This window comes from Rissa tridactyla, chromosome 3 (assembly GCF_028500815.1).
Source record: "Rissa tridactyla isolate bRisTri1 chromosome 3, bRisTri1.patW.cur.20221130, whole genome shotgun sequence".
Classification (NCBI taxonomy): Eukaryota; Metazoa; Chordata; class Aves; order Charadriiformes; family Laridae; genus Rissa; species Rissa tridactyla.
In genome coordinates, this window is record NC_071468.1 from 60,747,129 (window position 1) to 60,771,636 (window position 24,508).

Genomic DNA, 24,508 nt, shown 5'->3' on the forward strand with positions numbered 1-24,508 from the left:
AGCTCGATGATTTTCTCAAACCAGCAACAAAACAGATGCTGAAATGCACCTCAGAGGTAATGAAAGGACAGGTATGTTTTAATTCTTATAAAATATATATTTGCCCTGAAAGAGGCTCGTTAACAGCACTAGTTATCTTTATTGTGATTTGATAATGAATATGTTTGCCAGAACTTACTTGAAAATGCGTGTGACAAATACAGAGCCGAACTGGTACCAGCAAAGCAGATGAGCCAAATTGGCAAGCTGGAGATGTGCCATATGCAGGTGTTGGGAAAATACGCATTAGAGAGAGAGTTTGCTTTTGCTGAATGAACAGACAAGGTAAATATTTTCCAGCTCAGGATGCAACTGTGTCACCATAGGCTGTACTTTCATTAGACCACAGCTGGCCAGTATAGCAGAAGAAAAATGAAACCCCAGAGTCATTTCAGGTAATAATGCTGATAGTTCAGCAGCCCGAACTTTTTATTCTCAGTCAAAACTCTAACAGCGCTCCACTCCAGCATGGAGCCAGGGGGTAAACTACTGTTAATGCAACTTAAAGACTTCCACTGCTGCAAGGTGTATTATGATGAATTCAACAACATGTTATAAATCCGGTTGGAATTGCTTGGATGCTTTCCTCAGAAGCACGCATGTCTGGTGAAGAAAGACAGAGAGACCAGAGAATTTGACTCGAGGAAGCCACAATGAAGCCAGGGAAACTCTGGAAAAAAATCCCAAGAAAAACCTAAGGACCAAACACCAGCTGAAAAAGTCTGAGCTGCGGGCAATGAAATTATGCCCTCTTGTTTGACTCCAACAAAACTTGGTGTACAAACAGAGGAAGAAATCAAAGACATTCCTGTTTCTATAATCAGTTTCTCCTCCTAAGTGAAACAGCACACAAGATTGCGTAAAAGTTCAAAAAGGGGACAAATACGCATGACAAGTTGATTTGTGATATTTCTTTCCTTCCTCAGCTATTACCCCAAATACCCTTTTTATTCTAACATGCCTTTCACCTGGGCATCCATTCCCAGGGTGTCACGCGAGGCAGGTTAATCCCTTTTGCGGCAAACAAGTCAGCACTGTTTTCCTGGGGTGGCAATCAGACGTAAAAAGAACTCCAAAGCGACATTTGTACGGCATTGTTCCTTTTTTTTTTCCCTTTACAATAGCACCCACTTGCAGTCGCAGTGCCTATTTGGTGTGCAATCTAGGATGCTGTTATTAACTTCTGAACACAGGTCTTTATATTGAAGCATCAACAAAGGTGTAGGAGGGGAAATGATGTATCCTGCTTTGTTTCTTTCTAAAAATAACGAAATTTCATCAGGAACATGCTGCTTGAATTTGCCGAGAGAGCATATTTAGAAATGTGGGGAAAGCTGCCCCCTTGAGAGCAATATGAAAAAGCTCATTAAAGCTGTTACAAAAGGCAGTTAGGTATTTTAGAGCTACGCTGCCCTTCTCTTTACGTTGCAGGGTGGTGAAAATGTAAGCTTCTTTGCTTCAATGAGGAAGAGAACATTACAGAAGGACCCTGACAAAAATATATTTGAAATATTCTTTTTACCTACATTATTAATAGTGTTTGAATTATTAAAATGTAATGAATTTGAAATAGCTAATTATTTCACTGCTGCTATCTTTTTCTTTTGCCGCTGAGGTCAGCATGGACAATGGGATTACAATGAAGATTGTTTCCTCTTTTATTCACCATTTTCCATCTTGGTTTTCAAGCACGGGCATACTGTCTTTCAATAATTCCCTTCCTCTAATTTGCTTTCAGTTTAGCAGTGTGGGTATGTGGCACAATGCTATGCAATCTGAACCTCCTAAACCTGCTGCTCTCTCTGGCTGCAGTCTTCAAGTCTGACAACCCCCAAACTCCCAGCATTTTGGTGAAAACTTGAAATGGTATGTTTCTACGTGGTAGCTTCGGCATTTCTCCAAAGCATTTTTTTCAAACATCTTTATTTTAAATCCTTACAAAACCTTAGCACTAGGCATAAATTACTTGACAGTGATTAACCTCTCAAGTACTTTGGAATTTTACCTGGATTTTGATAATGCTTTCTTTGTGTGCTGTGGTTATACGAAAACCAAACCTAAGGAGGAGTATGCCAATTGACAGAAAGCTGCATTACCTCTTATATTACCTTATAAGCTTGAACTTGTGAAGAGCGTTTTGACTCCTAGTGCTGTCCTCCCAAGTGCTTACAACTTTCCTGGCTTGGTAATAGTTCAAAATTTTGCAGGGGTATTCTGTAAATCCTACATTCAAATCAAAACTGAAGTATTGAGTAGAACTGGGCCGAGGACTGCCACCCTGCAAGATACTGCTTGAGATGCCCTTTTAGGCTGACAGAAAACTAGTGATAAATATTTTTGAGAGCAATTTGTCAAACTGTTGTACACCCACTTCGTGGAGATTACATCTAGGCCATGTTTCCTTAGCTTATGTCTAAAACACAGTTCTGTGGAACAGTCTCAAAACATTTTCGATGTCAAAATATATCAAATCAAGATACATCTAGTGTTTTCCTTCACTAGACAACTTAGCCCTCCAACAGTAGAAAATCAAATGGATTTACCACACATTCGCTCTCATTTAGTTACTGACTTTATTGTCTTTTAAGTACTTGCCAATCGTTCAATGTAACTCATTCTGGAACCTTACTGGGGTGAATTTTAGAATCATAGAATCATAGAATCATAGAATTGCTGAGGTTGGAAGGGACCTTTAAGATCATCGAGTCCAACCTTTAACCTACCCTGACAAAAGCCACTTCTAAACCATGTCCCTAAGTGCCCCATCTACCCTTTTTTTAAACACCTCCAGGGATGGTGAATCCACCACCTCCCTGGGCAGCCTATTCCAATGTTTAATAACCCTTTCAGTGAAAAAATGTTTCCTAATATCCAATCTAAACCTCCCCTGACATAACTTGAACCCGTTTCCTCTCGTCCTATCACTTGTCACCAGGGAGAAGAGGTCAGCCCCCATCTCTCTACAACCTCCTTTCAGGTAGTTGTAGAGGGTGATGAGGTCTCCCCTCAGCCTCCTCTTCTCCAGGCTAAACAACCCCAGCTCCCTCAGTCGTTCTTCATAAGGTTTGTCCTCCAGACCCCTCACCAGCTTTGTAGCCCTTCTCTGGACACGCTCCAACACCTCAATGTCCCTCTTGTAGTGAGGGGCCCAAAACTGAACGCAGTACTCAAGGTGGGGCCTCACCAGTGCCGAGTACAGGGGGATGATCACTTCCCTAGTCCGGCTCACCACACTGTTCCTGATACAGGCTAGGATGCTGTTGGCCTTCTTGGCCACCTGGGCACACTGCTGGCTCATATTCAGCCGGCTGTCAACCAACACCCCCAGGTCCTTTTCTGCCGGGCTGCTTTCGAGCCACTCTGCCCCAATCCTGTAGCACTGCATGGGGTTGTTGTGACCCAAGTGCAGGACCCGGCACTTGGCCTTGAACCTTATACCATTGGTCTCAGCCCATCGGTCCAGCCTGTCCAGATCCCTCTGCAGAGCCAACCTACCCACAAGCAGATCAATGCGCCCGCCCAGTTTAGTGTTATTTTAGTCTAGTTGGTCTCCACCTTTTTTTATAAAACACCACACTGAGACCAGGACACCACCAAGCAACAGTGATTTGCAAAACACCCTCCCAAAGAACCAAGGTCATCCACCAATGTAGGTGCCCTGGGCCCGTGCAGAAAGCTCAGCTCCTCCGCCGTGCAGCAGGGTGCTCTGCTGCACCTCTGCCAGCGTGACCATGGCTTGCTCTGGGAAGACCTACATGGAAACAATAACACAGGTCCAGGTAATTAATTTTCCTGTTTGGCTTTCAGGGATGGAGATAGAGCATGGCATACATACTCGTACCCTCCAGCCAGCCCATCTCCGCCCCCTGCCAGCCGATCCCAGGAAAGGGACCTCCAGACAAAGGATTGTGTTGCTACACCAAAAGGAAAAATCTTCTTCCACATGTGCTGTGGACAATCTGGGCCAAGGCGGCTGCTCGTCTGAGTGAGGGCTGTTGGGGATGGTGGAACCCTACCCACTAAGCACAAGAACCCAGAGAGAGGCCCAGCAAATACAGGGGGAGAAAACAATGTAAGCAAAGCGGTTATGATGAGGACAAAAAAAAAAGTCAGCTAAGGAGGCACAAGCTCTCAAGCTGCTGTCATGTGGTTTACAAGATGACGTGGCAGAGATGAAGATGATCTAGAAGATTGTGCTTGCCCCACACGTTTCAATGAGCCCACGGAAATTAAAGGAACAATCTTGTCAATGCCTGTCCATGTGAGAAATCAGCAGTGCAGCACAGTTGTTCTCTGCACAGTTATAGAAGTCCTATAACATTTTAGAAATGTAACATTTTAGTGACTTTGTATTAAATTTGCCATGCTTCTTCCAGAAAAAAAAGATGATGTTTAAAAATAACTAAGCAAATGACATCAATTTTTGAACTAGACCAGTCCACAAAGAGACTCTCCTACTACAGATTTAACTATCACTTTTCTACTTTATGAAAGAAGTCAAGTGCAATAGGCAGACCTGCTAATGTGCTTAGCCAGAACATGCAGATTCTCTGCTATACATCTCCCACAGGCTTTTATGTCCAAATCAAGAACTAAATTGCTTCAGAAATGTTCTGAACACTAACCTAAAAGGAAGCATTCAGATACTATGCTGTCCTAAGGCTGCAACAAGCAGTGGAGTAGGCCACCTTATTTATTGCATCTTTAGGTCAACGTTGTATCTGAATCCAAAATAGTTTAGTGCATGATTTTCAAACTGGTAAAATAGAACAACTATGCTTTTCATCCCGACATAAGGATATTATCAACTACACTTTTCAAGACCTGGTTGGAACTACACCGTGCCTTCTCCCACAGAGTCCAGGAGGTGAAGATCTTCCACTCCCCTGCTCTACCAACACAGCCTGCCCCAAAGTTTTCAGAAAGCCTGCAGCAATCCTGGATATTCTTGAGCCACTGGGGCTGAAACACACCAAGCGTTTCTTGTGGGTGTTGTGGAGTGAGGGAGCTTTGGCGCCTTAGTCTTGCAGATGCTGCAATGGCTGCTTGGGGGTTGTTGGAAGAGTATGACTGCTAGAGGCTTGTACTTGGCTGGGATCTGGCTAATAAGAGCCCTTTTTTAGATAAAGGCCCCTTTTTTTTTTCTCTCTCTCCCCCTGACCTGCCCCTCCGCCCCCCATTATAATCATTTGCACACCTGTGTGGCCAGAATTTCCAGATGTAATTGGCTGGACTTCTGGTTTTGTTTGTACTACTTTAATACCATAATTTTATAGGATGTGGATTACATTCTATAAAATGACACAGTCATTTTTCACTGAGTCACTTTGTCATGATTGTTTCAGGCAGCATTGAATAAATAATTGATAAATGTTTTGATAATTCAGTAAGAGTGCTCTTTTCATGTTTCATTTGGAGGATATGGCATGGGAAAAATGCTTTGAATTACTTTTAGTCATATATCTATGTCTATACTTCTATTATTTCATATAGAAAAAAGTTCTGTTGCACACGTACTAGCATACATGAATGCTTTGATATTATCTTTGATACTTATCAATTGTATTTGAACCACTTAACATTACAGGGGTGTTTTTCATGAAATACAGTCTAAAAGCAAAAACTTAGCCAGGCCCACCTCCTCCAAGAGTAAAGAAAGAAAAAAGGAAAACTGCCACAAAATTGTTTTGAGGTTGGAAAGAATGAGAGATGTCTCTCTTTTAAGCTTCTGGGGAAAACCTTTCTAATGCTGGAGCTTTCAGGCTGGGAGAAGGAATTCCTGTTTTCAGACTCTTTCAGACCAGTCAAGGGATTCTACATCTGTCCTTGGAGCTGCATACATCCAACCTATATCTCTAGCAGCCTAGGAAAACATCAGTGTAAGTAATACCTAATTCAATGCACAATGCCAATGGAGGTCTACATGTGTATTTCTGAACACATTTTACAGATCCCATTGGGTTTTGTTTTAGAAAAGACTGCTTCAGCTTCAGCTCGTACAAAAATTTTAGTCCAATTATTTTAACGGTTTCTTTTTCAGAAGACTACATAATAAATGAACAGCTCAGCCCGAGAGGCTGCCTTTATGAACTTGCTGTGGACCGGGGTCAAAGCACTCTCTACAAATACTGGAAAACTTGGCTCTAATTAAAGCCGACTTCTCTCATAATGAATCAATGTCCAGGCGTGCAACAGGCTGCTGGCAAAGAATAAGAGCTTCTATTAAGTTCCCAAACGACACAGACAACAGATCTTGCTCGCCCGCTCCTCAGCGGTTTCTTTGACAGATCAATACAAAACCTGCAAGCCCCGACCAAAGTACAGCAGAATCAATACTACAAGGAGATCCAATTTCACCAGTATGACCGATAGTGCCAAGCTTGCAGCATTACCTTGGCTGAAGGAAGAGCAATGGCTGATAATAACATTTTGTGATGCTTAAATATACATTTTATGGATTTAAAAAAAAAGGGGGGGCAGCTTCAGGAAATGTAAAACACTGCCATGCCATCCCATCCCACTCCAGCTATGTGCTTTTAAAGGCAGCTGAGTTTGCATTTAAAGACACTGAAACTAATGATGAGTCTGCCGTGATTTCACCCGGGAAGGAGCAGAGCCCAGCTGAAACCAGCTCAGGGCAATCTACCAACTCTGCCGCAGGAGGGCTGCTCGCTTCATGTAACCAAACCTAGATTTCAAATCCTCTCCTCTGCGAGCAGGTGGGTGATCCAGGCAGAAATCCGGCGTCGAAGAGATGGTATTTGCCGATCAGCATAACAACCACCCCACCTAGTGTATCAGCCTCACACGGCAGCATCTCCCCGAGACACAAAATCTCTCACCCACCCAGTTTTTTCCCCAGCGGTCCCCTGGCAGTCAGCTCGGCAGCTGGAGAGGTTGTGGTGCCTAAATGAATGGATGGAGGTGATAGATATGGAGGTGCAGCAAATGGGTCAGAAGACCAAGGGGGCATTTGGGAGCACATGGTACAAGGTGTATCGCTGGGCTCAGGGAAAGCTGTTTTTGTGGTGACAAGGCCAGATGCTGCAGTAATCGTCAGGATGCTCTTAGCTCTGAAGTCCCACCAAAAATAACCAGAGTAAGTAAGAGGTAACAAAACAGGAGCTACAAGGGGGTGAATCCTCCTTTATGGGCGGGCAAAACATCATGTTTTGACTGTATACTGATAAACTTAAGCATCCTCGCAAAAGACAAAAAGCCTGACTTTTCCAACTTTTTCCATTTCCCTCCTCCTGCAGCAGGAAGGCTACAAAAGCTGTTGGGCCTTATAGGAGAGGAAATATCATGAACAAAGGCAAAAGAAAGCTCCATTAGCTTATGCATTCATTACGGGGGGGGGTGGGGGGGAAGATTACTCACGTGAGTGAGACTTTCTTCAAGAAGTTACTACATTGCAAACAAATTATTTAAAGCCACCAACCTACTCATTTGCTGTTTTCTGTTGCATAATCTGTATTTTTAGGCTCCTTCACGGACTTGTTGGAAAATCACAACCTATGGACAATTCTCCTCATCTTCACAGCAGGGCAGAGCTGGAACTGGTACCACCATAGGCAGATGGGCTCCTGCCACTGGCCACCATAGGCAGATGGGCTCCTGTGGTAATTGATGCTAGATGGAGAGCATCCCCACTTTTCCCACACTTGGTGGGCATTGCAGTGTGAAAGAACTGGAGAATAATGATTTTCCCTGAACAGGAATCAAGGGAGCTGAGCCAAAAAGTAGTTTGCTGGAGATAAAGTGGAAGAGACAGATTTTTCTAGATAAAAAATATTTTTCTCTGTTTGTGGACGGAATGGTGGGACTAAAAAAAGCCATCCAAAATTGGAATGAAGTAATTGCTTCTGTTCCTGTTGGGGATCTTTGGCATTTTAAACCCTCTCCATTTTCCTTTGCTATCTGCTAGATGTCCCCCTGCCCTTCCTACTCCTTTTGATACCATAATAAAAGGACTAGCTGCATGGAGGTAGATAATACCGCTCACGTCAGAGAAGAAGAGCTAACACACTCCTCACTCCCACTCATGGGCAGAAGAGGTTGTAGCAACTCTGTGCACCGTGGATAATCCCCCCTCTTCCTGTCCTTACCTAAGTAAAAAGGAGCCCAGGCAGAGCTCTCATCTCACGAGAAGACACTCTTGTGTGAAGCTAGACTACCTGGAGACCCCCACGTCATCAAGTGTACCTTCATAGGGCTTTCACAGGAGAAAGGTAGAAGTCGCTGTATAATGTTACCTACTGTGAAATTGCTGTAGATGCTTTCTACTTGCTCCTTGCTTAATTTCCTTTGGAAAACAACCTCACATTTATTTAGATCATTATTGAGCCTGCGCAATCACAAAATATGTTAATGCATCTCACGCCTGCTTACATCAGGATTTTCTTAAGAGGCTGGAACTGAAAAAAAGGCCAGTCTGGTCCCAAAGGGACTTTTGCCTTCCAAAGGACTGTGATATTGAACTTCAGGTCACCTTGTCTTTGCAAAGTGCTGTGAAGAGGGCTTCCTGGGCCAAAAGCTGCAGTGATGTGTTTCAGCCTGAGCCAAAGCCCTTTGAAGTCAATAGCAACATTGCCAGCCACAAGTGTACAATTAATGAATCAAGCCTCTGGAAATACGAGGATGACATAGAAAGCGTATCATAACTTCATTTAAAATAATAATAATAATAAAAAACCAGTAAAATTCTCTGTCTCTTTCTCTTTCTCCTAATTTCAGAATGCCCGGGCATAACAGGATCATGTTTTCAGAAGTTTTCAACACCAAAGAAGGCCGTCAACCATTGAAAAAAAGAAGAACCACGCAGCTGAGAACGTGACTATAAGAGCCAAACCAAAACAGTATTAAACACTGGAAACTCACAGTGAAATCACAAAGCCCAGAAACACTGCATTAGACTTCAGTGGCAGTGTACTGCTGCCTTTCAAAGGTGCACAGCAGCTGCAGGTGAAGCTCAGGTGGGTGGCAGTCACAGCAATGGCTTGGATGGACCACACTGGCATAGCCCCAGCTGCGTGCTCCGTTGAAGAATGCTTGCTCTGCTAAAAGTGCTGGATCTCCTCCTTTTTCTCAAAGCCAATGCATTTTCTGAGGGATAAAAATGCCCGTGTGAACTACTAACACTGAACCAAATACGCTGAAATGGGAGGAAAAATGTTGGAACAGACTGGAAGGGGAAAGGAAGTGGGTACCCAACCCTCCGTGGCAATATCAAAACACAGTGACCAAAACCTGCTTCCCTGTTTGGAGCGAGGGTCCGCGTGGCCAGCCTTCAGCTTTCAGCCTTTCTCTTGGAGGTGCTTGATAGCTACCAATGGTTCCTGATGGCTACCCATGGGTTCCTTCCTTCCCTGTGACTGTGTACTTGTACTTTCTAGCAGAGAAAGCAACGCTCCACCTGTCTGATAGCTAGATGCTTATATTTCAATGGTTCAGAAAAAATGGCATTTAAATGAACTGGACTGAACTGAAAGTGGTTAATTATTTTTTTCATATATACACACATCATCACAGCCAAGAATCTATCAAAGCCTATGGACAGGGCATACCTGATATCCTCTTATTCCTTGCATGTCATGAATTCTTAACAGAAGAAACCATTCTGTAATTTTACATGTAAAATATGCACCCTTACTAAAAATTGCCCTACAGTTCCATGGCAGAATATTTCAATGCCCGCTATCCATGCGACTCAGTCATTGTTCAGTGCTGTTACAGAAATTCCTGGGCTCAGAGTAACCCACTTAGGGACATTACATCCCTCAGAGCAGCACGGAGGGAAGATACTCCATTAGAAGACAAGCAAGGAGATTTGGTTCCCTGAACCACACCAGCCTTTACTGCTGGAGTCTTCAGTGTCAGAGTGGATCCCATTGACACCTGGCATCTATGAAATGCCACTGAACCCAGCTTCTGATTTTTCCTTGGTGTAATTATTACACTGGCCGAATTACTTTCAAAGTGATCCCAAATTGCCGCAAAACATGAAAGCCACTCTTACAACAATTCCATTTCTAAAAGATTAAGATCCCATTAACAAATGGAGATTAGGGACTACAGAAAAGTGTGCATATTTTGGTAGCTTTTATTGATGTTTAAAAGGATTAGAATCAGAAATCATTCACATGTATTTTTAAAACTCGGGTTCTTCTTAAAATGTGCATATTTTGAAGCATCTAATCCTGAGTTTCAGGGGGATGTGTATTTGCCATTCACAGAGCTCTTTATGGATTTTTTCCCTCTCTCCCATTATTATGATAATCAATGTTTGTGTAAAAACATTTTGGATCAAATCTCATTTACTTCATACGTGATACGCATGCAGTTTAGTTTTCTGGGATTTATTTCCTCTATGGGGTATATATAACTGAGACAAATTCACTGGAGAAGGAGTATGGAGTTCTAATAAGTACTAGAATTCCTTTCACTAATTAGTGCCTGAATTAAAATCTCCTTGGCATTATTTCTTTTAAAATAGCAATGGGCTTAGAAGGCAGACAAAACTTGTTTATTCAATGAACTTCTCACTGTCAAGACTCCATTGCCTAGAATTCATCTAAATATTCACCTAAACTCATCTAAATGAATGGGTCCAGAAAAGGGCCGTGAAGATGATCCGAGGGCTGGAGCACTTCTTCTGTGAGGACAGGCTGAGAGAGTTGGGGTTGTTCAGCCTGGAGAAGAGAAGGCTCCAGGGGGACCTTATTGCAGACTTCCAGTATCTGAAGGGAGCCTACAAGAAAGCTGGGGAGGGGCCGTTTGCAGGGGCATGTAGCGATAGGACAAGGGGCAATGGCTTTAAACTAGAGCAGGGTAGGTTTAGGTCAGACATGAGGAAGAAGTTCTTTGCAATGAGGGTGGTGAGACACTGGAACAGGTTGCCCAGAGAGGTGGTGGAGGCCCCATCCCTGGAGACATTCAAGGCTTGACGAGGCTCTGAGCAACCTGATCTAGTTGAAGATGTCCCTCCTTACTGCAGGGGTGTTGGACTAGATGACCTTTAAAGGTCCCTTCCAACCCAACACATTCTATGATTCTAAATGTATATTTATCTTAAGCATAGGGTAAGAGTGAGTGTAACACAACTCCTCTTCAAAATACTGAGGGAGAATTTCCTTTGATTTTGCCCTTTCATTTCACTTATCTTATTGTCAGTTATTTCTTTGCTGCTTGGGAGAATTCACTCCCATCTCTTTCACTTCCCTCTGCTTTTAAAGAAGGTGGGGAGGACACCCTGCCGCAGATGGGGAGACATAGATGTGCCCCTGGACAAAAAGCAAGATCCATCTTTATCTCCTTAGCCCAGTGTGTCTGGTCTGGTGCAGATGGATGGCTTGTACGCTCCGTCCTGTGTCCCCCACTGTCATTCCTGACTTGGCCTAAACACAAATCATCAAAAAATCCACAACTGCCAAAGCCCCTGCTCTTTGCCACTGCAAAACCGTTTCTTTTCACATACTTTTAATGCGTTTCCAGCTCTGGTGTTAAGTGCTTCCGGCAGGGTAGCTTTCACTGTTCCTCCTGGGAGACTATTCCCCAGCCCAATAAATCTCACTCCCAAGAAACCTCTTTTACACATGTCCCCTCCTGTGCTTGCAGCACTTTTCCAATCTTGGCCTAGAACAAGCGGAACAAATATCTTTTTCCCCACAGAGTTTACACAATAATGCAATAAAGTTGCAAAAGCTATGTGCTCTGCCGAGTTACTTTCACTTGCCAGGAATTTATGTGATACCAACTTGTGTGTTGCTTGCAATAGATAATTTCTAGTTTTAATAAATTACAACAATTCCACTCAAGTTCAAAACCATCCAAAACAGACAATATTATTACAAACTTCATAGAAGACATAAAAAAAGAAGTGTAGAAAATCTTCACTTAAACCGGTGACACCAAGACTACGTCTGATGGGTTTTTCTCCCCCTGAATTCAGACTGGTTACAGATGTCTTGCAGCACTCACTCTGTCGCTGATGTTTCCTTTCTCTTCTTAAAAGTCCAGCAACTGCATTATTTTGGATGTTGTAAAAAAAGTGCTTTCGTTTGCATTTTACCTAACACAGCTTGAATTAAGAGTGATTTCAAAGTATCACCTAACCTGATATTAGGTGATTACCTTGCTGTTTCATGATAGTGTGCCACCATCCCTCAGCCAAGAATGGGCAAATCTGCGGAGCTGCCTGCCTCCTGGTGCTGCCTCCGCGGCAGGCACCGAGTGGAAGGCTTTATTTGTCCTCATGGAAGCTGCAAGGGGAGGAACTTTCTTCCAGGGTCTGGTGATGATCAGGAGAGCTCTTTGACGCAGAGCCAAAAAAAGGGCCGGCAGCACAGCCGAAGCCCCAAGCTCACCCCAAAGCCTTTCACCACTAGAGCTAAAAGAAAGTCGTTCACTCTGCTGTTTCCCTCCAGGTCTGGCACATCCTGTGCTGCAAGGGTGTAGCGTTCAGATGCTGTTTCTGATAGACCACTAAATGCACAGGCTGTAGTACAATGCGCTCGTGTATCACGTCCCCAGTGATAAACATCCGTACCACAGAATGAAATGGCTTGTGAACCAAAATCACCTAGAAAATCATATATACATTCACCAGTTCACCTTGTGAAGATCGCATTAGGCAAGTCCCAAGCTGACTTACAAATAAGAGAAAACTCAGAAAATTACTGCATCGGTCCTTTGGAAATCTTCCCCCAAAATAATTTTTGCTATTTGCAGATCAAAAGCTATTGTTTATCTCAACTTCCAAAGAATAAGGCAAAATTCATAGCAGACGTGTTTCCAAAGGCTTAAATAGCTGGGTGGCAGCATATTTTTTGGATTTGCTATTCACTAAAATAAACACGGTGTGAAATATTGCCATTCGGTTTTGTTTGCAGCAAGGCGTAACAGGAAGACTTCGTAATTTTTTTTAAACATTCAGGGCTCAAAAGTCAATAGTCTGGAAGAAAGACGCCGTGCCCCCGGGGAGCTGCAACTCGCCCTCTCGGCTCACTCCTAAGGATACAGAGTTGAGAGAAACACAGAGAGAGGTGCCTATAGCCCAGGTAAGGAAAGCAGCGTGCCATGCTTCATCCTTGGGGCTGGAGCAGTTCATATCATGGCTTGGGATGTCCACTGCTCCCCGTTGGATTACACTCGCTCTGGCTGTGTAAGTAAAACAATTTATTTCTAATCTAACCCTTCTGAGCTTGCCAAAACTTCTTTTAATCAGAAAAAAAAAATCAGAATGACGTCTTGTAGATGCTGCCTTTTCGTGCTGCACTTTGATAGCTTTTTTCAGATAAACAGTTCTCTGTTTCATCGGTGGTTAAAACCACTAACATTAACCATCAGCCCTGACACTGGGCAACAGAGGAGATAAATAAAAAAGTGGCAAGTAAATGACTGCTAATTATCCTTTCACTCACAAAGTTTAAATAGAGCTGCCTGTGTTTGAACACAAAAAAGGCCTGCAATTAGGACACATTCAACTGCAAACTCACCCCAACCCCTTCTTTACTGGGCTTGAAGCTGATACAAAACAATACCTCAACACCAATTCCACTTGGTGCCTGTAATTTTCGTGTGTACTTGAGTGTATATTAGTCACAGACATATCTTAAAAGCTGTGATTCTCCCCCAAAAGTGGAAAATCAAGCACACGGGCTCTGAAGGGGGAGCTTTGCTCCACGTGCTTTTTAGGGTCTGGTTCTATGAAATACGCAACATCCTTTTTCTTTCAAGAAGGCATTAAAGAATGCGATATCCAGTGATTTAGCCATGACAAAGCAAAGTGGTGGTGGTTACACTTGCCCTGTATAGGTGGATGGGGTCCCTCAAAATAACTACATTTCTGTGCCAGGAGAATTCTGACATGTCTCTGCTGACTTCGTTCCTGTTCCTGCTCCCCAAATTACATGAAAAAAACAAACTCATATGAAATTTTCATACGTTGAAAAATTCTAAAAGCCGTAGACTAACTTTTGAAGTTATAATTTACCATTTTCAAATTTTGCCAGATATTTGTCCGGAAAATGCAGAAATGTGCCTGAAATCAGGATTGTTTCTACAAAAAAGTGGATTTTCACAAAACTCTTATTTCATCAGGATGTATTCATATTCAAATAAACCTTAGCTAACTTAACAACTTTAAATAATGTAAAGATTGCGCGGGACTTCAGCCTTTCTTGATCCTCACCACTGTGCCAAGCTTTATCTTAAAAAGGCTCTGAAGCACTCCTCCTCCATTCCTAACACTGAGCAACCCTTTTCAGTTAATTTTTAGGAGATCTTCTTTTCCCTTCCTAATGAATTCTTAAAACTGAACAAATCTCTGCTCTGCCTGTACAAACTCTGACCTTTATCTTCCCGTGACAGTCAGAAAATAAACTTAATGTTTGCAGGCTCTTAGTCTGTTCACATCTCATTCTCTGGGGAGCCTCCCACATCTGGGAAGCACCGGAGTGCATCAGACTAGGGTGGGTAGGACAGAACTTCACACGTACCCAGCCAGACATAGACATCAAAAGTGGTATGTAGCTTATCGACACAATATAAATGAGATTTATTGGAAGCTGTGGAGAAGACAGAAGTTAGTAGGGGAGAAGGGAGTGAGAGAGTGGTGAGAAAGTGGAAGGAAGAGAGAGATGATCACCTTTTATTTCCAGTACCGTTTGGATAGGAATGACTTGGGTAAAGGTGACAAAACTGAGCTACCAACTGATGCATCCAGCTAACAGAAATAGCGTGTGGTACTGTGCAACTGGCCAAATTTCCCAAGTGGGAGCCAACAAAATCTGTGCGCAAGACTGAAGTCATGTCTGAAGTTGAAGGGGAAGGAAAAGTAACTGCTTTTAATAGGAGTCCACTCACAGAATCAGAGAATCACAGAATGGTAGGGGTTGGAAGGGACCTCTGGAGATCATCTAGTCCAACCCCCCTGCCACAGCAGGGTCACCTTAGAGCAGGTTGCACAGGAACACATCCAGGCGGGTTTTGAATGTCTCCAGAGAGGGAGACTCCACCACCTCTCTGGGCAGCCTGTTCCAGTGCTCTGCCACCCTCAAAGGAAAGAAGTTCCTCTTCATGTTTAGGTGGAACTTCCTATGCTCAAGTTTGTGCCTGTTACCCCTTGTCGGGTCACTGGGCGCTGCTGAAAAGAGCCTGGCCCCATCCTCCTGACACCCCCCCTTTAAGTATTTATAAACATTGACAAGATCCCCCCTCAGTTTTCTCTTTTCCAGAATGAAAAGATCCAAGTCCCCCAGCCTTTCTTCATAAGAGAGATGTTCCAGTCCCCTAATCATAGTGTAAATTGTGCAAATGTTAAAAAATGCAGCGTGAGCTGTAAAATACATGTTTAATTAAAAATAATGAGTAGATGCTGCATTTTCTGAAAAATAAGACATTTTGTAAAAAATATGATCATTATTTCAAAGAGGAGCCTTTTACACACTGTGTTTTAGCATGTGAAGAGTTGCCACGCTGCCGTCTCCAGTAGAACACTTCCTCTTCCACATTTCCCTCCCAGCCTCCTGCTGTTCAGCCCTCTACTTCTCTGAATGCGGCCAAGCGGTTTTAACAACAACATGAGAAATGGGAAGGGCGATCCAGAATGCGCCAGAAATATATAAGAAACATGAGAGAGAAGAGAGAGGGTAAGAAAGTGTCTTACCACCAAAGCATGCAGTGGTTTAAGCTGCTCTTTATCTCAACTTCGTTATAAAGTCTCTACTTTAGAGCAGGGCGGACTTATAAAGCGTAGCAGCTTTGAAGCTCCAGGCTTTATTAAAGCCGTGCTAAATATTTATCCTAAATACTTGGTACTGATAAAATTGACTAATAGTTCACTGCTTCCACCTTTCAAAACTCAAAAATCCTAACAATACTAAAGGCACTCGTAGAATTCATGCAACACAACATCTTGAAAGTCCTATTCTGCATCAAAACTGCCTGATGGGGAGCGAGTTTTCACAGCTCACCACGGAGGGAAGTGCTGACTGCCTACAAACTCTGCTTGTATTTCAGGAAGATCGCAGTGCTTTCCACATAAATGAAAAGCAAGAGCCAAGAGCGCCCCTTGTTGTGGTGCGTTTTAAGACTGACAATTTCGAAGATAAAGTGAAAAGTGATTGAACTCGGAACACTGAAGTCAGGATTTTCTGTTTTCTTCTACACATTTTTCCTTTTGTGCCACTTGGTTTGTACCTGAGAAAAACTAACTTCTGCATCTGTTAAAAATAGTAACATGCTGGGGGGTGGGGGGTGGGGTGGTGGTGAAGAAGAAGAAAAGATTACCGCCGAAGATATCTTTGCCTTATGCTAAAGCACATTCAATGAGAACTACTAAAACTTCAGAAGCAAGACTAATAATGGTGTTACTGAAAATTGAAATCCTACAGGAATTCTGGCTCTGAAAAAATTCTGACTTCAGAAAGCAAAAATAAATAAAAATGTAACCTCTTCACCAATCTTTAAAACCCCTGCCAACTATCCCCAGGCCTTTGACCTTAAATAGTGCCTGCTTTTTCATGAAATAACGTCAAAAAAGGCAGGAGGCAGAGTGTGGAGAAGAAAGATAAATTATTTATGTTAATAATGGATTTGACTGACGAAACGTTTAGGTTTTAAAACCAAAACAAATGCTTTTTTGGAACAAGCTGTCTACATTCAGCAAGTGAAGGAGTAAAAAGTCTTCTTCAGCTACTCTTTAGATCACTTCTTCAGGCTTCATGCTTACCGTGCGGTCTGATGTTAAATGGTTACTTGCTAGAAGCCACACATCAGCAGGAAGTGCTAAATGCCAAAGGGCCTTGAGAAACTAAAACACACACAGTAGCAAAACGCTGAACAGATTACACAGTCAGCTACTGATTAGTTGCTGCAAATATGCATTAAATCATATGCCGTGAATGTTTGCAGTCTGATTTCTACATAGCCAACCATGAACATTATTACCACATTTAGAAAATACTTTTTTTTTTTTTTAAAATTCTGAGCCCAAGTCTGAATATTTGTTTGTAAAGTTGTTGTCCCAGAAACTGGGTCATGTGTAAATGACACATATTACACATGGCTTGTATTTGCAAACAAACATTGTAGTGTTCCCCCTTTCACACATAATCAGGCTGGGCTAATACCAAGAAGTTACCCCAGTTATTCTGTAAGAGTTGGTGTGAAATAATAACTTTTAGTGCGGTATAAAACAGGCGGATTCTTATTTCATATGCATTATAGTACAAATTCATATTAGAAATGGCTGACTATATTTGGCACACACTTCTTCCCTGCACACTCATCTAATCTTATAAACTAAACCAGTTTTCAGACAGACTTAGTCAATGTATGCAGTACAAAGCGTTATAAGATTCCAGGATTTTTCCTCAGCACCCTTCTGAAACTACAAGTTCCATATAAAGATGAACAGAATGGGATTTCACATTATGGGATGATGGTCTAAGCACATTTCCAGATTATTACAAGGAAGTAGATGCTTCAATTCTATAAGCATATGTCAAATTGCATATGGGTATTCTTGCTGCCTCTTCCTGACAGTTTAAATTTTCAAATTGATGGAAAAAATATTAATGTGGACTTGGGGACAGGATGCATTGTCTCTTGGAAATGACACAGCTCTATCAAATCCATTTTCTAAATCCCTCTAAATGATTATTTTTCTTAACTGCTACTATAGTTTTCTACCCCAAATTATCTACCTTAGGCTTCTTGCAAAATTTCGTACTCTCATTTTTGTTTTAAAGAATTCCTGCTTGATACAATGGAGAATGATGTTTTCCCATAACTCCCATATTTTCATATAATGTACCAAAACCAAATGCTTTAGTTATGAATGTTCTTCCACATCATGAGGCTGCTCCCTCCTCACCCCCATTTGATGAGTGAAAACCACCATCTTTCTAACTGCCGTCCCAAAGCACATCTGATGCCTTCTTCACAAATTCTGAACTCAACTTCCGTAGACCTTGGTAGGACTCTTGCTTGATGTATATGGAAATTAGTTCCAAGAAACTGGAATCTGTAGCCATTTTGGGAAATACGAGTACAAGCGCAGAGGGAAATACAGGCAAACCTTACCCTACCCACCCTAAATCTACCTTTTTCCCTAGATTCCATGCCCCCAGATTATCAAGTCAATGTCTAGAGTAAGAGTATTTTGGGTTTCACTCTTTCTAGATTCTCAGATACCTTCAGTGGTCAAAACCACCTCCTTTGCATCACCCAGAAAGTTTGTCTGTTAAGAAGAGAATTTGACACTTGTTAAGTTTGCAAAGTCGAGCACTCTAATCATGAAAAGCTCAAGGAAGTCCAAAAATTATCAATTTTCTTCTTTTCCAACATCAGCCACTCTGATGCTCTGATCACTACATGAAAGCTTCCCCAGTTCTTCACTTAATTGGGGGATTTTAAGCCATCTTTTCACCCACCCTCTTCTGGAGTCAGCAGCAGATGGCATCATAGCTGTTACTCATTATCATTTTGAATAAATTAACCTGTGAAGGACCAGTTTGCTAGCCAAAAAATCCCCACATCCTGGGATGTACAAGTTTTGAGGCAGGACTGTCATTTTGCACTCAGCCTTTCACTCTCTGCTGCAACCCAAAATCAGGGGTATAGCCTGAGGTATTGACCAATTGCTGTCTGAATTCTCAGGTAGGTGTTTTTTTTTTTTTCCTGTGCTATCAGACAGGCATGAAAAAAAGCATGAAAGGAACAGAAACATGCGTGAGGAGCTCACCTCTCTACCTGAAAGGTGCGCTTCTTAGCAGTGGAACAAATTACCTGCAACTTCTGCATCTTGCTAAAGAGCAAGACCTCGAGAGGAACTGCAACATTATGATAGTGTCAATCCCAGAGTGGAGAAATAGGTGGTTTTTTGACTTCTGGTATGAGCAGTAAAGTTCCCTTTTCACCAAGATGTACCTCACCACAAACCTCACCAATTTCGGAACAAAATGCAAGGCTGTATTACAGCAAAAACCACAACACTAAAAAGAGAGCAAACTGAAAATTGTCTACGTGGACATGCAGATAAAGAATGGCCACCGCAGTAGCTGAGGTTGGTACCTTGGGGCTGTCGCGAACAGGATTGCCGGCAGCGATTCGCATCCGGAGCACGAAGGCAGCCAATATGAAATAGCAACCTCCCCCTCCATCCTGCAACCCGGGGCTTGCCTCTCATGCTGAGCTGCCCTCAGCCACGTAGCCACCAAACCTAGATCTTCGAGAAGTTCTGGGAAAGCACTTGAACAGGGTCTTTGTTTCAAATGCAGCTCCGTCCCCATCTATGCTGGGCAAATCAAGAAACTCATCTAACTTGATACACATTTAAGGTGGGTTTAAATCTAGTCACTAAACATGGAAGGCTGCTTAAAAGTATGTAATTCAAGCAGCTTTCTTCAAGTGTCTCTGGTGTTGCTCTGAAATTTTAGAAGAATATGTTTTTCTCCAACAGTCTCCTTGAGATGCTCTGGCAAACTAACCCATTGTCAGGTGGGGCGTACCACAATGTTGAAGCGATGCACAGGCTATGTCTGCCACAGAGGCGCTGAACTTCACTGGCATTACACTTTTTCAGGGTCTAAATCAAAAGTCTAGATTGTGCCATCCTTACTCAGGATGAGGATCACCTTATTCTTCCCAGGGTCTTACCAGAAGAAAGAGTTGGAAGGTAAAGACGTGATAAAATGATGGGTGAGGTGACAGCCCTGAGAGGAAAGTTAAGTAATCTACCACTAACCCTAAAAGAAAAGGCCAGCTTTAAGAAGAAGAAAAAACTGAAAATAAACTGTCCCCACAAACTGGACCGCAGCTGATGAAGTGAGATGCTGTAAAGTGATACCAGGAAGTTGCTACTTGCAGCATCCGATAATGGCAGAGGAAGGAGTGGGGGTAAGAAAGAACAGGCAGCATAAACACAGGGACCACCCGACCAGCCTTGAGATACATACAGTACCGATCTAGGATAACAAACAGATGCATTTTATGAGCCACTGCCAAAGCTGCTTTTAGAAAGGCTATTATGTTTCCCTTGGCTTGAAGGGTCTCTACAAATACTGCCTCCTAACAAATCCTGCATTGAGAAGGCAGGTGGTAAAATAAATGACAGCGTGAGCTGTCTATAGGGGTACCAACCCATCGCTGATGGAGAGTGAGGAGACAATATCGTCTTGTCAGCACAACTGGCCTCGGGATCTAGAAAACGAAGGCAAATGTGCAGCAGAAACTGCAACTTGTGACTTCAACAAATGAATCACTCCAGGAATAAGCAAACATTTTGCAGGTTATTTAAAATGCAAATTGTTCTTTTCTGAATGGAGCAGCTGGAGCACAGGTAACATCTGATGTAAATGAGTGACCTACTTTAAATTAAGCAAATGGTGCAGCTAGAGAAAGAGGTAGAAGCAAAAATAATAATAGGGCTCATACTGTTTCTCTAAGTGCTTCACCTTTCTGTCCTCATTATGCTTGTTCTCCAGGTTAGTGGGGGAATGAAAAAGCAGGTTATTTTAATGGCATCTCAGTATAAAACCAATTCTCTAACCACCACATTAAAAATTAAACAGCTTTGCATCTTTAATGCATACTTTCCTTCTTAAAGATGGTATCAACAGTTGTGTGGCAGCATGTATTTTTGTTATGCCCAATGAGCAGCTGGAAAAAAAATACAGGAAGCAGCGATGGAGAAAATACAGAATGAAAGAAAAGATGTCGAAAAAATAAAAACCAGAGAAAGCAACTCTTGTCACTTGCTGGCAGGAAGCACATCCTCAAAATTAAAAGAAAAAACCAAGTAGGGCAACTGGGAGGCCTAAATTTTGAGTGTCATAAGCTACAAATAAAGACACGATTTAAAAATACCATCATTTTACCTCCACTGGATTTGCCAGTCTCTTCTAACGACCCATTAGTAGTCTTTGTAGTTAAACTAACAGCCAATATAGTCTAACATTGACATAGTCTCAATCTTGTCAACCTCTGTGGTGATCCCTCTGCAGCCCAGTTAAGGCACCTTGCGTACACATCAAGTCATAGGACATTGTTCATGAGCACTCTTCCAGACAGTTCTGAAATACACCTTACACCTAAAAGTAATCCTTTCTGATTTGGACAAACTACTGGAACCTCCTCCCTGTCCCAAATGTCCTTCAATGTAACTTCTAAGTAGACACAGAAAAAGGTAGAGCAGAAAATGATGCAGAAAATGTCACATTGAGTTGTTTTTGCTTGCAGCCTCTGGCCCTACAAGTTGAATCTACTTGCTTCTATGTGACTAAGCAAGTTTTCGCTCCCTCTCTCCTCATCAGGCAGGCAGAGCCATATATTTGAGCTTCCCCTAGCAAATGGTCTGCTTTATCTTAAGACTCCCTGAGGAGCAAACGTAACAGGACACTGTGGTCCATTGCAGACCCAACCACGTGCTGCCTTGTCCTACTTGTGCTGCAGCAGAGAAGGTCCCTCGGTGCACTCTGGAGCTTCCCTGATGGCACTGTGGTTCACAAATACCTTTGTGAAGAAGAGTGTACAGGTGCATCCAAAATACCTACATTGTCAGGCACGTATGTGCCTACGGTCTTGTTTTAGTCAATAGAGCAGGGCTGATTTGCAACCGGGAGAGCACACATTTTCAAAATGTGCTCAGCTGTATGGAGACCAGAATTTCATTTTCCTTAATACCCGACCTCAGGAAACAGCCTGAGTAAAGAATAGCCCAACTGAGTATATGTTTATTTTACTTTGGCCACTTTCAAATATCCACACTGTAAACTAGGACTCTCACTTCCTCTCATTTTACACAGCACAGCTACTCCAAATCCTGCAGGAAGCCTACTCTGTCCCAAAGGGCCAGCTTCTACCCCCAGATCATCCCATGTGCACTTGCAGTGGTTACCTCCTGAAGGAGGATGGTGGGATACTAACTCACACCTTTTTTTTGCCTCACCTGTTAATGAAGAACCTGAAGGAGATATAAGTGTAAAATCTTACCATGCAATTGAAGTGTAATGTGTGAAGCGGCAGGATGAGGAGTTTTGATGTCCCTGCAATACACCCTGAAGCCTTTCTGGGGCTTTTCTGCCCTTGCAGTCAGAGATGCTTCAGAGAATGGATGGGTACCTACAACTTTACTGGGATTCATTTAAACCTGAAAACACAGGTATGAACAGCAGGTAACGTGACAAACATCAACTCGTTTGTTTACTGGCGTTCATTTAAACCTGTGAACATGAGTATGAAAAGCTGGGAACCTGATGAACATCATCTTGAGGGGTAGATAAGCACCCCGTAAACCAGGGTCCCACACTTTGAGATAAGACAGTCCCAGGTCAGGGAGGGCGGGACAGGGTGCGGAGGAGGATGTCTTTTCCCAAATTCCCCAGTTCAGCTCGGCTCGGGGAGGGGGGTGGCTCGGACACAGGGACCCTCCCCTCCCTCCCCCTTACCTGAGCCTCCCACGTTGGACCGGAGCAGGCAGGGTCTCCGGGAGGAGGAGAAGGAGGAGATGTCGCTTTGGGAGCGGCCGCGGTGACCGGGCAAGGACCAGGAAGGCAGCGATGCTCCCCCGATGCTCCCCGGCCTCTCAGCCATCGCCGCCGGGGAGCCGAGAGGGGCAGGGAGGGGAGGAGAGGAGGGAAAGAGGCGGCGAGGGAGGGGAAAGGCAAAGTTTGCGGGGGAAGAGCCGCCCCTCCACTCCGACCGCCCCGCCGGGACGGCCACGGGGACTCTGAGTCTGTCGGAGCCTAAATTTTGTGTTTGCACAGGGGCAAAGCAAGGGAAGGGGGCGGGGGGGGTGGTCCCCCGCGTCCCCTCCCTCCGTGCATGTGGACACACACCACCCCCCCCCTCGCCCCGGGGTGTCTTCATGCTCCCCGCTCTCCTCATTTCCAACTCTCGGGGAAAAAAAAAAAAAAAGAGAATCAGTTAAAAAAGAGGCGGGCACCCAACACCACCACTTCTGTTTTGTGTAAGAGGGTGCCCTCCCTCCTCCCCCCGCCCCGTCCCCGGCAAAACCGGGAGGCTGCACAAGGCACGGCACCCCTTGCAGGCCAGCCGGGAGGGCGATGAGTCAAATCTCCCGCTCCCCTCCCCTTCTTCTTCGTCTTTCTTTAGGTTTGGGTTCCAGGCAAGAGGTTTTTCACCAGATTTACAACCGTGTGACTCAACGTTTTGGGAGGTAGACAGTCCTCCTGCCTTTCAGATCAGGCGCGGGAGTCACACCGACTTTGGCAAAAGCAAAATCAAGCCCCGTGGTTTCGTTTTCTGGTGCTTGTTTTACAGATACGCTTTTACAACATGATTCATCTTTAAAAGGAGATTTTATGTTTTCACCGCTTCTTACAGGCAAATCATTTTATATTCTGACTTGAATTAAATCCTTGCTGCCCTGAAGCCACTGGCACAATAGCAAAGATAGACAGGACTTCACTCTATTTTTAACATATCTAGGGCCACATTGTCTAGCTATGAAATATGAAAGTCCCGCTGAGACTGTATGAAAACATTTCAGCATCTCCTGCTCCCTGGGTCTGAATCAAAGCCTACGGAGTCTGAAAAAACATCCATGTGAAATTAAGTTTCACGGCCTCTGCTTCCCACCAAGCAATCAAATGCCTCCTCCTCAAGCCCCATGCAGCTCCCCAGGCATGGTGGTTTTGCAGTCTTCCCGGCAGTCATACAGCTCAGGCACCCTGCGCTTTTGTCCAAGCAATCCATCTGGTACGTGAGTCTCGTATGTCAGCCATTAGTCAGGTCAAAAGGTCTTTTCTACTCAGCATCTCCCAGGGAATTGCCTTCATCATTTCCTCTCCTGCCTCCCTCGGCTGACAGACCAGCCTGCTCCTTCCCAAGCTGCGGAGAGCTTTCCCAAGCGAGACTGTGCTGCGAGAGCAAGAGGCAGGGGCTTCTCCTTGTGAGGCGCAGCAGTGAGACTCACACTTACACAGCCTCCTGCGGGGGCCCGCTGGCTCCAGTGTCACGCAGGCAGGCACGCCATGCCCAGGTTTAGAGAGTTTCCTGCAGTTGCAGACACCTGCCTGGCATTATTCACAAAGTCTTACAAGGTACTATTTTTATTATTTACCCTTTGCATCATTACAGATGTGACTGTGCACTGAGGATCTTTTCCCTCACTGGAGATTTCAGTAGCTGTGCCTGTGTGGGCTGGTGACCTTTTCTGAACCTGTTTACACCTTAATCAGAAGTGTACTCACGACTGCCATTTACCGAACTGTTTCCTACTTTTTTTTTTTTTTAATTTAAAGGATGTGATAAAATTCATTAAATGAAATACAGTTCCCGCTCCAAATCTCACCAAATTCAATGTCAAGTCACTGATGTCAGTGGGCTTTGGGTCAGACCCTGAGCTTTTTTTAAATGATTTTTTTTCCTTCAAAGCATTTTAAGCCACACACAGAGCAGTTGTAACTTCGGCGTGCTCTACAGAATAAGCTTCAGAGAGTCT

The 24,508-nt window shown here is 43.5% G+C and overlaps 1 protein-coding gene across 3 annotated transcripts in view; it reads right to left on the reverse strand.

Moving 5' to 3' along the window:
• Positions 1–22,658, reverse strand: part of PHACTR2 (phosphatase and actin regulator 2) — a 141,546-nt gene extending 118,888 nt beyond the window's left edge. The window contains exon 1 of one of the 3 annotated variants that reach the window (XM_054195144.1): positions 22,491–22,658. In XM_054195144.1, the coding sequence (XP_054051119.1) occupies positions 22,491–22,635 (145 nt within the window). In that variant the 5' untranslated portion in view covers positions 22,636–22,658. The remainder of the gene's footprint in view (positions 1–22,490) is intronic. The other 2 variants (XM_054195143.1, XM_054195146.1) reach the window with 2 other exon arrangements.
• Positions 22,659–24,508: the final 1,850 nt, after the last annotated feature.